This window comes from Ovis canadensis, chromosome 19 (assembly GCF_042477335.2).
Source record: "Ovis canadensis isolate MfBH-ARS-UI-01 breed Bighorn chromosome 19, ARS-UI_OviCan_v2, whole genome shotgun sequence".
Lineage (NCBI taxonomy): Eukaryota > Metazoa > Chordata > Mammalia > Artiodactyla > Bovidae > Ovis > Ovis canadensis.
In genome coordinates, this window is record NC_091263.1 from 63,115,711 (window position 1) to 63,130,839 (window position 15,129).

The following is a 15,129-nucleotide window of genomic DNA, read 5'->3' on the forward strand; positions in this document are numbered from 1 at the left end:
CTGGCTCCTTTCTAGAACTGCTGGTGCCCAGGCTCCATCTCCAGCAATTCCACATCTGGAGTCTGTGGTGGCCCAGGAATCTGAGTTTCACAGGCCCCTGGGGGCCATGGCTTTAGTCAGCCAGTTGGCAGCAGAAGGGTCCTATACTCGGAGGGGCAGTCCTTCAGCACCAGGCTAAGCCCTGGATGCCACTTGGCAGAGCAGCCATGGCTCCTCCCGTCTGGCAGCAGGACGCTGGGGGGTCCTTGGGCCTGCCCAGTCCCCCTGCCCGTCCACCTGGATTTCCTGCTGTAGTGTGGACTCCCCAGACCCAGGGGCATATCGCCTGCTCTACCTCCCCTCACTCATTTCACAGGTAAGGACCCTGGCACCCGGGGCGGCTCAGGGAGGGGCCTGCGGGGTCATCCTGTGAGTCTGGGGAGAGCAGAGCCACCTGGCTCCCAGCCGAGGACTCTGATGAACAGGTCCTGATGGGCAGGGCTCCCAGTTCCTGTGAACCTCATGACCCCAGCACTCACTTTCACTCCCTGTCAGGGAGTGGAGGCATGGGGCCTGGTGACTCTCAGTTGCCTGGGGGTGCCCAGGCCAGAGCTACGGACAGAACAGTGAGATTGACCTCCGGGAGATGGGGGCCACAGGGAAGCGAGGTGTCAGCAGCAGTGCTTACCAGAGGGACAGCTGCCGCGGTGCCCAGGCTCCAGCCAGAATGTCAGCAGCTGTCGTGCTCCGCCCAGCCACTCCACAGACTCCCCACCTGTGCCCCAGCCTTGGCATTCTCCAGACAGGCCCGGCATTCCAGAGACGGTCTTAGAATTCTGAAGATGCCTCAGTGGAGGCCAAAGCTGGTGGGAGCTGCCTGGTCCCTGGAGAGATTGGGGAGAGGAGATGGGTCCCCTCCGTCCTGCCCTCGGGAGCTGGAAAACTGAAGGACCTACATGTATACCCAGGAATGACATTCAGGATAGGAGGGAGGATGACAGTGGGTGGCACCGCCAGCCTGTGTGCCATTCCAGGGTTTAGTCACACCCCTACTATGTGTCTAGCACTGGCTGAACACTGGGACTTTTCAGAAGGAGGCCCAGTCCCTAATTTTGTGGAATTTACAGTAAACTCAGGAAGACAAAGAGATGAGTACAGTGAGGAAACCAGCAGAGTGCCAGATGGGGATTGGAGAGGGGATGTGGCTGGTGGGGTGGGAGAGACCCTGGGTAAGGGAAGGGCCCAAGGGCCCATGAGGGAAGGAAGGAGGCATTGAAGACAGCTGATGGCTCTGGAGCTAGGGAATTTGGAGGCCCCGAGGTGTTGGCCACCTGGACACAAGGGTTTCACTGGAATTGTGGGATGGGAGCTCAACTACAAAGGGCAAAAGGAATGAGGCAAGGTAAAGGGGAGATGGCAAGTGTGGACAATGCTGGTGATATTTTGCAAAGACTTAGGGAACAGAGAGATGAGCTGGAGCTGAAGGGAGATGTAAAGTCCAGGGAAGCTCACTTGAGGTGGTGGGTTAGGGAATGACCAACATGGTCACGAGAGCAACCTAGTGAAGCTGGGAAAGGAGTGAAGCAAGATGCAGGGGCAGAGCTTCAGAGGGCCAGGGTCTCTAGGAGCATGTCAGGGCCTGCTTATAGCTCTGGGGCTAGATCCAAGCTGCGCAGGAAGGAAGAGGAAGCTTGAGGCAGGGAGGAAGAATTGTGGCAGCGGGGACGCTGAGCAGGAGGTGGAATCAGAGGAGATGTTCTGAACGCAGACACTGAAGGTCACATCTTCACTGGTGACAACTTGGAAGATGGGTAACTGAGGTCGCGGAGGAGGACAAGGACCATAGGCTGGGGACCCCCGGGGGATATGGGATGCTGATGGTATAAGCCAAGGAGGGGAGGAAAATTCCAAGAGTTAAGCCCTCTGTGAACAAACTAGGAGGATGCCTGGGCCACCTACAAAGAGGGTAGTGCTGGGTGGTGGATGGTGCTGGACGGTGCCTCGAAGAAGGGATCCACGCCATGTTTCTAATGCAGGGGGCAAGAGTTCAATCCTTGGTCAGGGAACTAGATCCCACATGCCATGGGCCATGGCCAGCAAAAAAGAGAAGGGGTCCACGGGTAGGAAGTTCTGTGAGATTTTCCGGACATCTGTGCTCCAGAATGAGGTGTTGGTGGAGGAAGTGCTGAGGGCATCCAATCTTTCCACGTATGTCTACCACAGAACTCTAGCTGGGAGAAGCTGGCTGCATGCTTTATAAGCCCACCTGGGGGCACATGGCGCATCAGAACACTTCACACATCTACATGGTGGGCGCAGGCTGACAAGCTGCCATCAGTACATGCCATTGCGCTCCCCTGCATGCATCCCCCAGTTCTGACCATTTTGCTTTGTTCAGTCCTCTCCATTTCTTTTGGGCTATGTCATCATTTGTCTAGATAATACTTCTTCCATGAAGCCTCCTTTGACTTTCTCCCTCAGAAGCAAGTGCTGGATGCATGTAAATCAATGAAGTTAGAACACTCCTTTATAGCAAACACCACAATAAACTCAAAATGGCCTAGAGACTTAAAAACAAGACATGACACAATGAAACTCCTAGAATGGGGAACACATTCTCTGACATGCTGTGCTAAGTCGCTTCAGTCGTGTCCAACTCTTTGTGACACGTGGACTGTAGCCCACCAGGCTCCTCTGTCCACAGAATTCTCCAGGCAAGAACACTGGAGTGGACTGCCAATGCTGCCCTCCAGGGGTCTTATCGACCCAGGGATCGAACCTGCAGCTTCTGCACTGCAGGCGGACTCTTTACCACTCAGCCACCTGGGAAGCCTCTACTCTGACATAAACAGTAGCAATCTTTTCTCAGATCAGTCTCCCAAGGCAAAAGAAAATAAAAGCAAAAATAAACAAATGGGACCTAATCAAACTTTTAAGCTTTTGCACAGTAAATGAAACCATAAACAAAACAAAATGACAACCTATGGAGAGGGAGAAAAAATTTGCAAATAACATGACAAGGCCTTAATTTCTAAAGTATATGAACAGTTCATACAACTCAATATGAAAAAACAACCCAATCAAAAAATGAGAAGAATACCTAAATAGACATTTCTCCAAAAGAGACACAGATAGCCAATAGCCAACAGGCTATCTGTTGCATAAAAAGATGCAAAACATCACTAATTATTAGAGAAATGCAAATCAGAACCACAATGAGGTACCACCTTACACCAGTCAGAACGGCCATCATCAAAATGTCTACAAATAGTGCTACATACGTACCATGGGATGTTACTCAGCCATAAAAAGAATGAAACAATGCCATTTGTGGCAACATGGATGGACACAGGGATTGTCATACTGAGTGAAGTCAGAGACAGGTATGATACGACATCGCTTATAGGTGGAATCTGAAAAAACGGTTCAGGGACTTTCCTGGTGGTCCAGTGGTTAAGACTCTGTTCTCCCAATGCAGGGGGCCTGGGTGTGACCCCTGGTCAGGGAACACGATCCCACATTCTGCAACTAAAAGTTCATATGCTGCAACTAAGGATCCCACATATCACAATGAAGATGGGAGATCCCGAATGCCGCAACTAAGACCTGGCACAGCCAAATAAATAAATAAAAATAAATATTTAAAAAATTAAAATGGGGTGAACAAGCTTAGTTGCAAGACAGAAACAGAGCCATACGTGTAGAAAGCAAGCTCATGATTACCAGGGGGAGGTACGTGCAGAGTGCACATCATGAGAAACGCTGGGCTGGAGGAAGCACAAGCTGGAATCAAGATTGCCGGGAGAAATATCAGTCACCTCAGATATGCAGACGACACCACCCTTATGGCAGAAAGTGAAGAGGAACTGAAAAGCCTCTTGATGAAAGTGAAAGAGCAGAGGGGAAAAGTTGGCTTAAAGCTCAACATTCAGAAAACGAAGATCATGGCATCCGGTCCCATCACTCCATGGGAAATAGATGGGGAAACAGTGGAAACAGTGGCTGACTTTATTTTTTGGGCTCCAAAATCACGGCAGATGGTGACTGCAGCCATGAAATTAAAAGACGCTGACTCATTGGAAGAAAAGTTATGGCCAACCTAGATAGCATATTGAAAAGCAGAGACATTACTTTGCCGACTAAGGTCCGTCTAGTCAAGGGCTATGGTTTTTCCTGTGGTCATGTATGGATGTGAGAGTTGGATTGTGAAGAAGGCTGAACACCGAAGAATTGATGCTTTTGAACTGTGGTGTTGGAGAAGACTCTTGAGAGTCCCTTGGACTGCAAGGAGATCCAACCAGTCCATTCTGAAGGAGATCAGCCCTGGGATTTCTTTGGAAGGAATGATGTTGAAGCTGCAACTCCAGTACTTTGGCCACCTCATGCGAAGAATTGACTCATTGGAAAAGACTCTGATGCTGGCAGGGATTGGGGGCAGGAGGAGAAGGGGACGACAGAGGATGAGATGGCTGGATGGCATCACTGACTCGATGGACGTGAGTCTGAGTGAACTCCAGGAGTTGGTGATGGACGGGGAGGCCTGGCGTGCTGCGATTCATGGGGTCACGAAGAGTCGGACATGACTGAGCGATTGAACTGAACTGAACTGAAGGACCTACTGTGTAGCACAGGGAGCTCTTCTCAATACTCCATAATGACCTATATGTGAAAAGAAACTAACAAAGAGTGGACATATACGTAACATTCATTTTGCTGTATAGCTGAAATTAACAGAACACTGTAAATCAACTATTCTCTAATTAAAAAAATTTGTAAAGTCTACAAAGAATGAATGCTGGAGAGGGTGTGGGGAAAAGGGAACCCGTCTACGCTGTTGGTGGAAATGTAAATTGGTGCAGCCAGTATGGAAAACATGAATGTTCCTTAAGAAATGAAAAATAGAGTTACCATGTGACCCAGCAATCCCACTCCTGGGCCTATGTCCAGAAAAGATGAAAACCCTAATGCAAAAAGATATGTCCATGGCTTCCCAGGTGGCACAGCAGTAAAGAAGCCACCTGCCGACGCAGGAGACACAGGAGATGCACATTGGATCCCTGGGTCGGGAAGATCCCCCAGAGAAGGAAATGGCAACCCACTCCCAGTATTCTTGCCTAGAAAATCCCGAGGACAGAGGAGCCTGGAGGGCTGTAGTCAACGGGGTCGCAAAAGAACTGGACGTGACTTAGCAGCTAAATAACAACAAACGTACATACACACACAATGGAATATTACTCGGCCATAAAAAAGAGTAAAGTATTGCCATTTGCAGCAGCACTGGGTGGACCTAGACATGATCAAACTAAGGGAAGTAAGTCAGATAGAGAAAGTCAAATAAAAATGATATCATTTGTATGTGGAATCTAAAACATAATACAAAGGAACTTGCTTATAAAATAGACAGACTCACAGACAGAAAACAAAATTATGGTTACCAACGGAAGAAAAGAGGGGGAGAAATAAATAAGGAGTATGGGATTAATAGATACACACTACTGTATATAAAATAGATTAAAACGATTTACTGTATAGCACAGGGAACTATATTCAACATTGTGTACTAATCTATAATGGAAAATAATCTGAAAAAAGATATATATATATATATATATATATATATGCAAATCACTTTGCCATATACCTGAAACTAAGGAAAAAATAATAATAAACAAGTAACTTTTAAAACATTTTAACGAGAAGCAATCACTGGAGCATCTCCCCCTGCCCCTGCCTCTCTCTTCGTATTAAGGTTGCCTGGTTACTTACTGTGTGCTGTGTCAAGAGGCTGTAGTTTCTGCTGCGTGGCCCTGTTGCCCATCCAGGGCCTGACCCAGCCAGCAGCTTTTGGACCTCCAGCAGTTCTGACTTTGTCCATTAGATGGCACAAGATGTCTGTGGCTGGGCCCATTGATCTCCGCCATCAAGGGCACACTTGGGGTCTTTTTCTTACCTGCAGCCAGCAAGTGAAGATCTAAAATTTGTTTTGTTTTGTTTGGCCGTGCCACATACGTTGTGGGATCTTAGTTCCTGGGCCCTCAGCAATGAAAGGACGGAGGCCTAACCACTGGACCACCAGGGAATTCCCTGCAAGCAGAGATCTTTACAGAAGATCTTTACCCCACTTCCTAGACTGGGAGCCAGGCCCAGAGAGGAAGAGGGCCTGGTGAGGCCATGCAAGTTCAGCCCATGCCACGGGCTGCCTTTCTGCAGTGTGGGATGGGCTGCCCCCACATCCTGCCTGAGTAAACCCAGGCCTCCCCTGCGGTCACAGCGGGGGGCCTGGCTGAGCTTAGATCCCCAGGGTGAGCTGGCAGGCTGAGTGTTGGGCCTCCCGCCCACAGCTGGTGGCCACATGCTGGTTGAGGGGCTGTCCAGCTCAGTCTCCAGCTAGACATTGCCCCCTGGCCTGGGTGACAGGCTGAAACATCTCCCCGGGGAGACGGATGCAGAGGGACTCTACCCTTCCAGGGACCCAGGATATGACCGCCATCATGGCAGCCGCTGCACAAGCGCCTCTCACCAGTTTATAGAGCCTGGTGCCCCTGAGGTGGCTGGTCCCTGGCTCTGGAAGGAGGAGACTGAGACTGACGGGCCCCCTCAGAGAGGAAGGGCCTTGCCCAAGGTTCTCCAGGAGATCCAGAGGAAGAGTGGCCTCCCTGAGTAGACCCTTGCTCAATCCCAAGTCAGGAGGCATGCATATTTCTAGAGGAGATGGGGACCGGGAGACAGGTTTCCAGGTGCCTGGGTCCTTCTCATGCTGATTCAAGAGACTGATTTGTTTCCAATTAAAAAAAAAAAAAGCGAGCGAGAAAGAGATTGATCTATTTCCCTTTCAGAAATGAGCTAGAAAGGGAGGTGGGATCCCAGTACTCTTAGGAGCAAAGGGGCAGGACAGAGCAAGTCCTGTTCCCAGGCTCCTATGTGGCCTGGACCACCTCTTTCATTCTCTGATGCCATCCGAGGGTTCAGGCTCGTCTCTCCAGGAGGCCTAACTTACAAAAGTTTCTAGAATCCTGGGAGCACCAAGATGCTGGCTAAAGGTTGAAATCTTAGCACCCGAGGCTTCAGATTCTGAGTGTAGGGGTCTGGAATGGGGTGGGGTGGCAGCTGTGGAGGGTGGAGATAGGGACTACTGTTGCAGGGATGTTGGGAGCGGGGTCTCCTCGAGTGTCCTTATTCAGCCTCTCAGCCTCATCTCCCCTCTTGTTGCTATTCCGCGACTCTCCTGTCCCCTGGATCAGCGCTCAGAGCAGACGGAATGGGGGCATGAGCATCCTCCCCTACCTTCACTCTGGAGGAGCCATAGATAGAGGGCCTATAGGCAGAGGGGAAGTCTGGGAAGAACCCACCATTCACCTGGTGATGCTCTGGGCCCTGGGGCTCTGGGAGAACTGGAGGAGGGAGGCAGGGCAAAGGGGGCTTCTCTGGCACAAGGTGAATCCTGTTTCCTGACCCTGTGAAATGGGATGTGGGGCCTGGAGGCCAGACAGGAATAGGCCTGGGTGGAGAAGTCTGGCCATTCATCTGTTGCCAATTTCAGATCTGTAAAGTGCGGCCAGACTTCAAGTCCTCTTCCAAAGCACGGAGTCCCTTGGGCTGGAATGAGTACCCCTAGGCAACTTGGGCCCTGCCAGGGGAGCTGGGGAGCCAGGCCAAGGCTTCAGGCGGCTGGACTCTTGGTGTTAGGAAGCTGGGCACAGAATCAACCTATGGCGGGGGGGGGTCCCTATCATGAGCAGTGGAGGGGCAAGGAGCAAAAGAGAGCCCAGCTAGACCACCCATCCAGCTCATCAACCTCTGATCTCCCTTCCAGGCTCTCTCTCCCCCTTGACATTTTGCTAGAGCCGAGGGACTTGGGTTTATGGACATTTCTGTATAAACCATCCATAGCCTGGCCGGAAAAAAAGTCTCCCAAATGGAGAAGCAGCTATTCTGACACAGAGCCACCAACTGGGCCAGCTGAGGTGGAGGGAGAGGCTGCAGGTGGATGGCGGGGCACTTGACCCCTCCCTCCTCCTCCCCGCCTTGGACGGGGTGGAGCCGCTGCCTTATAAGTAGCAGAAGCAGGCCTGGCGGCAACTGGGCAAACTACAAGCAGCGGCAGCGGTGGGACCCAGGGCAGCTCTGCAAGCAGCTTGCGCCCCCGTTCCTCAGCATGGCCCCCTCAGCCTGGGCCGTCTGCTGCCTCCTGGGGTGCCTCCTCCTCCGGGGCGGCAGTCCCAGCCCCGGCCCCAGCGTGCCCCGCCTGCGGCTCTCCTTCCGAGGTAGGGCAGTGCTCTCTGTGTGCGTGTCCATGGAGCCCCTGACCCTGCTGTGCCCCAGGTGTGGGACTCTAGCCAGCCCCAGGCAGTCTGTCCTGCCAGCCGGAGGGGGGATCAGCCACTCCTAGCACAGCCAGCGGGAAGGACTTTACAGTTATTCCCGGCCATGTGCTCCCTTCTGGCCGCCAGAGGCTCCTGGGAGGAAGGCAGGGGGAGGGGGACCAATCCTTGGGAGACGGAGACACACTGGGGGAGAACTTGAGTGAGGGGGCTGTAGAGAAAAGGAGAGGGAGCTCAGTAGAGGTGGCAGAGAGAGATGGGGAGGGGGCAGAGAGGGCAAGTCTGGAGGATCTGTCCACTCTCAGCTCCTTGCCCAGGGGAGGCAATGGGGAAGAGGGGGCCCCTCAGCCAATCCCCACAACCCTGTTCCCACTCCTACCTCTGGCAGCCCACTTTGTAATGCTGGCCTTCCATCCATGAGGCTCTGTGTAGCTTCCCTTCTTTGACCATCCTGGTCCAGGAAGCTCCTCTGCAGATCTAACCTGGCATATAGTGTTGCAGCCGGCACAAGCCTCTTGTGAATCTGATGAGACACAGGCTTGCCTCAGAGTTTTCTTCCTGGGGAAACCAGAGGGATGGTCACCTTCCCCTAGTCCAAGGGGCAAGACTCAGGCCTTCTCTGGAGAGTTGGGGGGCGGAGGACATGGCCCCACTCTGGAGTCTGAAGGGAGTGTGGTGGTGGGGGGATTGGGGAGGAGGGGGTGGAATGGGGTCCTGCCCTGGGAGCTGTGGCTTTCGGGAAGTCAGGCTACGAGAAAAGGTCCAAATAGGGCAAATCTACAAAGTACTGTCAGTCATGGAAGGCTTCCTGGAAGAGGCTGTTAATGAGTTTGGGAATAGAGTTGAGTGTTTGGGCATAGAAAAGCTGACCTTTGGGGCAGGCTTGGCTATTCCCCCTCCCCAAGGGTGGCCAGACATCTTGCTGTCTGTTTGCACATCCATCTCCTCCAGTGACCTAGCTGGACCCCAGGGACCTATTTCAGGACTCCCACCTCCTGGGATCATCATTTGCAGATAGCCACCTCCATTCCTGGATAGGCAGCATCTATGGAGGAGAAAGCCCTCTTTAGCCATATCCTTGGACCAGAGCCTAGAGATCCGCCTGGCCCTACCTGGCCTCTCCCACACCCAGGCCTTAGGCAGATGCTCCCTCTGCTGGGAACGCTCTCCCCTGTCTGTCTGCCCGTCCCGCTGAGTCAGCCTTGTATGCTGCTCAGGCCACTCAGCCTTCCTCCAGGCTCTCCCAGCACTTTGCGCAGCTTGCAGCTGTAAGTTCTGCTGGTGGGGCCGTCTTCCTTGAGGAGCCGGTAGAGCACAGATGGGCCAGGGGAAGGAGATGTGAACTGAAGACCAGGGGGCCATGGAGTGGAGGGAAAGGGGGCAGGCCTCTGGGTGGGCTTGGCTGGGTGGGGGGCTGTGAGTCCCCTGTCCCACCCACCCCCAGGAGTCACTTCCCAGAAGCCCTCCAGCAGCCCTGTGGATGAAAACATTTTCCAGATGTGAGTGTGTGGGGGGCGGTAGACGCACAGCTGGGACCCTCCACCTCCACGCACTGGCTGGAGAAGCGGGCTGAGCAGCAGCTCTGACCCCCTCTCTCGGCTCCCTCCTAGACCTCCTATCTGCCAACCGCTCTGCCATCTTTCTGGGCCCCCGGGGCTCCCTGGACCTTCAGGCCCTGTACCTGGACGAGTACCGGGACCGCCTGTTTCTGGGCGGCCGTGATGCCATCTACTCTCTGCGGTTGGACCAGACGTGGCCGGATCCCCGGGAGGTGAGCTGGACTGTCTGGGAAGCAACTCCCTCTGAGGGCTACGTGACTCCAGACAGGAGGCTGACTGGGGCAACTGAGGCTGTGAGGTCAGGGGTCAGCCAGGCTGACCTGGCTGTGTTTCAGGTCCTGTGGCCACCACAGCCCGGACAGAGAGAGGAGTGCGTTCGCAAGGGAAGAGATCCTTTGGTGAGTGCTATCAGGAGGGACGGTCCCCCACCCTGACCAACACAGGCCCTGACCCCCGGTGCCTGAGCTGGGGCCATGTGGAACAGACCTCGGTCTCACCCAAGACCCACCCCCGCCTCCCTTCCCCAGGTGGAGTGCGCCAACTTTGTACGGCTGCTGCACCCCCACAACCGGACCCATCTGCTGGCGTGTGGCACTGGTGCCTTCCAGCCCACCTGTGCCCTCCTTGCTGTTGGGCATCGTGGAGAGGTGAGCTGCAGCGTCCCCACAAAGGGCTGGGAAGCTGTGACATTTCCTCCTGCTGTCTGAATTCTACCCATTGAGCCTGGGTCAGGGCAGAGGGGTCAGAGCCTGAAAGGCGCCTTTGTGCCAAGGAGCCGCCCCTACTGGCAAGGTCTTGAATGAGGGCGCCTTCCACCCACCCCCACTGTCTGGCCGCACGCAATGGCCACTGCCCGGGGGCTGGCACTGCTTTCCCAGGTAACACCTCTCCCTCCGTCCCTCTTCCCAGCATGTGCTCCATCTGGAGCCCCGAAGCATGGAAAGTGGGAGGGGGAGATGCCCACACGAGCCCAGTCGTCCCTTCGCCAGCACCTTTGTAGGTGGGTGACACCCAGGCCAGGGCCGGCATGACAAGGGTGGGGGTCGGCCAGCATCATGGGAAAGGGATGGGCTGGGTTCAGGGCCTGGCCCTCCTCCCCTGACTCTGCCCCTACCCCAACCCTAGGAGGGGAGCTGTACACAGGCCTCAATGCCGACTTCCTGGGGCATGAGGCCATGATCTTCCGGTCTGGGGGTCCCCGACCAGCCTTGCGTTCCGACTCTGACCAGAACCTCCTGCAAGGTGAGCTCAGGGCTCTGCGAAGGGCAAGGCTGACTGGGTTCTGCCCCAGCACCGGCAGCGAGGAGGGAGTGGGGACCGGAGGGCAGCCCATCCCTACTCCACTCCCTAAGACCCAGTGGGGTCCCTGGGGTCCCTGCGCCTCTCCTCCTCATTGGCTCACTCCTGCCCTGTTCCTCCTCGTGAGGGCCCTGCCAACTCCTCCCTGTTGCCTCCCAGACCCCAGGTTTGTGCTGGCTGCCCGGATCCCTGACAATTCCGACCCGGACGATGACAAGGTGTACTTCTTCTTCTCGGAGACGGTCCCCTCGCCTGACGGAGGCCCGGGCCGTGCCACCGTCAGCCGAGTGGGCCGCGTCTGCGTGGTGAGAGCTGTGGGAGGGACAGTGGGGCTGGAATCCTGGCCATACACGTCTTCCCAGCCCTGTCCCCACCTGAAACAGTGGGCAAACTGAGGCGAGGGTGTGGGGCTGACATCCATGCCTCCCTCCAAGGGTGAGGGTGGAGGAGCAGGAAGGGGGGGGCTGTCCTCGGGCCCCAAGGCTGACTGGCCCCCACCCCCCAGAATGATGCGGGCGGCCAGCGGGTGCTGGTGAACAAGTGGAGCACCTTCCTCAAGGCCAGGCTGCTCTGCTCCGTGCCTGGCCCTGGCGGCGCCGAGACACACTTCGACCAGCTGGGTAAGGGCATGGCCAGAGCACGTGGGGTGAGGGCTGGAGAGGGCTCAGAGCCCGTGAGCGGGCGGCACTGGTGGTGGCCTTCTGTCTCCCAGAGGACGTCTTCCTGCTGTGGCCCAACTCGGGGAAGAGCCTGGAGGTGTACGCGCTGTTCAGCACAGTCAGGTGGGCAGATAGCCTCCCCTCACCTCCACCCCCGGCCCTGTCTCTGCACCCTGGCCTCCCCTGTTGAGCCCCTGCTCTCACGTCCCAGCCTAGCCAGGGGTCCCTGACTCTGTCCCTGACTCGGTGACTCTGCGGCTGTATCCTTTGCCTGGGTGTCCTTGTTTTCCCGTCTCTGCTGACCGCGGGTACCATCATCCTCCCTATGGAACTAGGCTGCCCCCTTCCTGTCTCTGAGAACCTCCCCGGCCTGACTATCCCGGCCTGTCCTCTGCAGCGCTGTGTTCCAGGGCTATGCCGTCTGTGTGTACCACATGGCTGATATCTGGGAGGTCTTCAAGGGGCCCTTTGCCCACCAAGATGGTCCCCAGCACCAATGGGGGCCCTATGGGGGCAAGGTGCCCTTTCCACGTCCTGGCATGGTGAGTATCTGCCTGGGACCAGGGCAGAGAAGAGGGCTGAGTAGATGCCAGGAGGGGCTCTAGAGGCCAAGGGCAGGCTTGTGTCTGCGCGAAGCACCAGGGCAGTGGCTGGGCTGGGTGGGGTGAGGAGGGGAGCGGAGCCCTGACTACACTGAGGAGTCTCTCATACAGCATGAAGGGTCCACAAGCTGTCCCTCGGAGGCTGGTGTGAACAGCCAGTGGAGTCTAGACACAGACTGGGGGTGGGGAATGCGACAACCCAGGAGGCTTCAGGCGCTCCCTTTGCCACGGCCTACAGTGCCCCAGTAAGATGACTGCACAGCCAGGACGGCCCTTTGGCAGCACCAAGGACTACCCGGATGAGGTGCTGCAGTTTGCCCGAGCCCACCCACTCATGTTCCGGCCCGTGCGTCCCCGGCGGGGTCGCCCTGTCCTTGTCAAAACCCATCTGGCACAGCAGCTACGTCAGATCGTGGTGGACCGCGTGGAGGCAGAGGATGGGACCTACGACGTCATCTTTCTGGGGACTGGTAGGTGGGCTGCATGGGGTGGCCGGGCAGGGGAGGTGTGCGGGGACCTGAGCTGCCCCTCTGCCCCTTCCTCTCCCACTGACCCCTCCTCCCCTGCCCCAGACTCAGGGTCCGTGCTCAAGGTCATTGCCCTCCAGGGGGGGAGCTCTGCAGAGCCTGAGGAAGTACTTCTGGAAGAGCTCCAGGTGTTTAAGGTGAGCAGGGGGAACTGACGGGGAGGATTCCCGTAGGCCCCATCCCTGTGTCTAGGCCTGGCTACAAGGAAGCAGGAGCAAAGTGTAGGAGGGAAATGGGCCTATCTTTACCGAACCCGCAGTCAGTGGGCAGTGGGCCTCACTATCGCAGAGGCCTTGCCGACGCTTCTAAATGACTGCGGGCCTGGAGACACAGTCTGTGAGTTGAGAGGTGAGGGGCCCAGGGACAGATGGCCAAGGTGATCGCCCCTTGACAAAGCCCTGCCAGGCTCAGGTTGCAGTGAGGGGTGATTGACACTCCAAGGGGTTCTGTTGACCCCTCTACAGAGTCAGGCAGAGGATCGTCTGTGTTTGGGGAACTGCTGAGCTTCCCCAAGTGGGTGGAATGGGTGATTTGGGACAGCTGCCTCATTGCTGGGGGACAGGGCTGTGGGAGGGGACACCAGAGCTTTGTGCTTTTAGCCAAGCCTTGGAGGCCAGCCAGGGAGAGGGGACCTTTCTAAAACACAATGTGTGGGAAAGACCGTCTGGCCTTAGTTGCCAGGGAGTGCACTGACCTGGGAGAAAGATGGCTTTCACCCAGAGGCTGGAAGAGGCTGAAAGCAGGGATTCAGGGGAGGTCTCGCTTCTTTCCCAGGTGCCAACACCCATCACTGAGATGGAGATCTCCGTCAAAAGGGTAAGAGCAGCTGCCGTGGCCGCCAAATCCTCCTTCCTCTGATCTCCTGAAGTTTCCCTGAGCCCTGCTGTTTCCCAGCAGGTCCTGGGGCTGCCTGATCAGGCCCTGCAATGAGGGTTGAGGGTTCAGCTGGGAGCTGCGATTCCCATGCACGGAACCCATGGGCATGGGAGGCCCTCAGTAAGTGAGCCTGTGTTCAGATAAGGGGAGATCCACAAAGGCCAGCAACTCAGGGCAGACAAAATCGTGCTTGAAAACAGGATCCAGATTTTACATCAAACAGATTTTAGGGACATGCTGTGTGTCCTTTTGCAAGTGGCAAAATCTCCCCAAATTCATCCGCCCCAGTTTATCTTCGGGTAAATCTCGACTTTTGTGCTACGACTGCTCAAGGCAGAGTTCACCTCTAAAGTCAGAGGCAAGGCCATTGGGGTAGAGGGCAAAGGTCTGCTGCTGGAAGGGTCGGAAAAGCCCCATAGAGAGAAGACCCCGGATGCACTGCATCTCCCCCACGCCTTAGCAGAGGGTCCGATGTAGATCACATGGTGATAAACGTTTTTTGTTCTGGGAATGCACTCAAGAGGTTCTGAAAGACTTGCAAATGTCAGGGGTCTCAGGAGTGCTGAGGGGGCTGAGAGCCTAGCTGCTTCTGTGTGGAGCTCAGACTCACCTCGGGCTCTGCCTGTGTCCCTCACAGCAAATGCTGTATGTGGGCTCGAGGCTGGGCGTGGCCCGGTTGCAGCTGCACCAGTGCGAGACATATGGCAGCGCCTGTGCGGAGTGCTGCCTGGCCCGGGACCCCTACTGCGCCTGGGACGGTGCCTCCTGCACCCGCTACCGGCCGGGCACCAGCAAACGGCGCTTCCGCCGCCAGGACATCCGGCACGGCAACCCTGCCCTGCAGTGCCTGGGCCAGAGCCAGGAGGGTGAGCAGCGGAGGGCACCGATCGCCCCTGTGGAGTGTGGCCTCAGGCTGCTCGTGTGGTCACAGGCAGCCCTCAGTTTCTCTGTGGGTAACTCCTGTCAGCTATGGGTGCAGGGTCTTTGGGTAGAGAGAGGGGCTTAGAGATCAGCAGATGCCTAGTCCCTGTCACATTCATGGGGGGGCCTGGGCTGTGGGAGTCAGTCGGTGGTGCTGGGGGCCTTATAGCTCCTGAGTTGAGCCCACTTCCAAATCTCCCCCAGAGGAGACTGCGGGACTCGCGGCGACCACCACTATCTACGGCACGGAGCACAACAGCACCTTCCTAGAGTGCCTGCCCAAGTCCCCACAGGCTGCTGTGCGCTGGTTCTTGCAGAGGCCCGGGGATGAGAGGCCCGAGCAGGTGAGTGAGGACCCTGGCTCCAGCCTGCATGCGTCCTGCGGT

The 15,129-nt window shown here is 56.0% G+C and overlaps 1 protein-coding gene and 1 long non-coding RNA gene across 11 annotated transcripts in view; one reads left to right on the forward strand and one right to left on the reverse strand.

The window, feature by feature from the left end:
* LOC138424824 (uncharacterized) lies at nt 1-8,858 on the reverse strand. The gene is made up of 3 exons (XR_011250981.1): nt 8,680-8,858; nt 668-863; nt 1-97 (listed from the first exon to the last, which is right to left on the reverse strand). It is a non-coding gene; the product is annotated as an uncharacterized lncRNA (long non-coding RNA).
* The window catches only part of SEMA3G (semaphorin 3G), a 20,065-nt gene continuing 12,981 nt past the window's right edge, over nt 8,046-15,129 (forward strand). For 8 of the 10 annotated variants that reach the window (XR_011250975.1, XR_011250976.1, XR_011250977.1 and 5 more), the window contains exons 1-15: nt 8,055-8,243; nt 9,911-10,071; nt 10,195-10,257; nt 10,387-10,506; nt 10,769-10,859; nt 10,985-11,101; nt 11,318-11,463; nt 11,664-11,778; nt 11,871-11,940; nt 12,215-12,359; nt 12,658-12,889; nt 12,992-13,083; nt 13,721-13,762; nt 14,460-14,688; nt 14,948-15,087. Coding sequence is in view for 6 of the 10 variants with exons in the window: in XM_069562232.1 (XP_069418333.1) it covers nt 8,135-8,243; nt 9,911-10,071; nt 10,195-10,257; nt 10,387-10,506; nt 10,769-10,859; nt 10,985-11,101; nt 11,318-11,463; nt 11,664-11,778; nt 11,871-11,940; nt 12,215-12,359; nt 12,658-12,889; nt 12,992-13,083; nt 13,721-13,762; nt 14,460-14,688; nt 14,948-15,087 (1,872 nt within the window). In the remaining 4 variants the exon portion in view is untranslated. Of the gene's footprint in view, nt 8,244-9,910; nt 10,072-10,194; nt 10,258-10,386; nt 10,507-10,768; nt 10,860-10,984; nt 11,102-11,317; nt 11,464-11,663; nt 11,779-11,870; nt 11,941-12,214; nt 12,360-12,657; nt 12,890-12,991; nt 13,084-13,720; nt 13,763-14,459; nt 14,689-14,947; nt 15,088-15,129 lie in introns of all 10 variants that reach the window. The other 2 variants (XM_069562237.1, XM_069562235.1) reach the window with 1 other exon arrangement.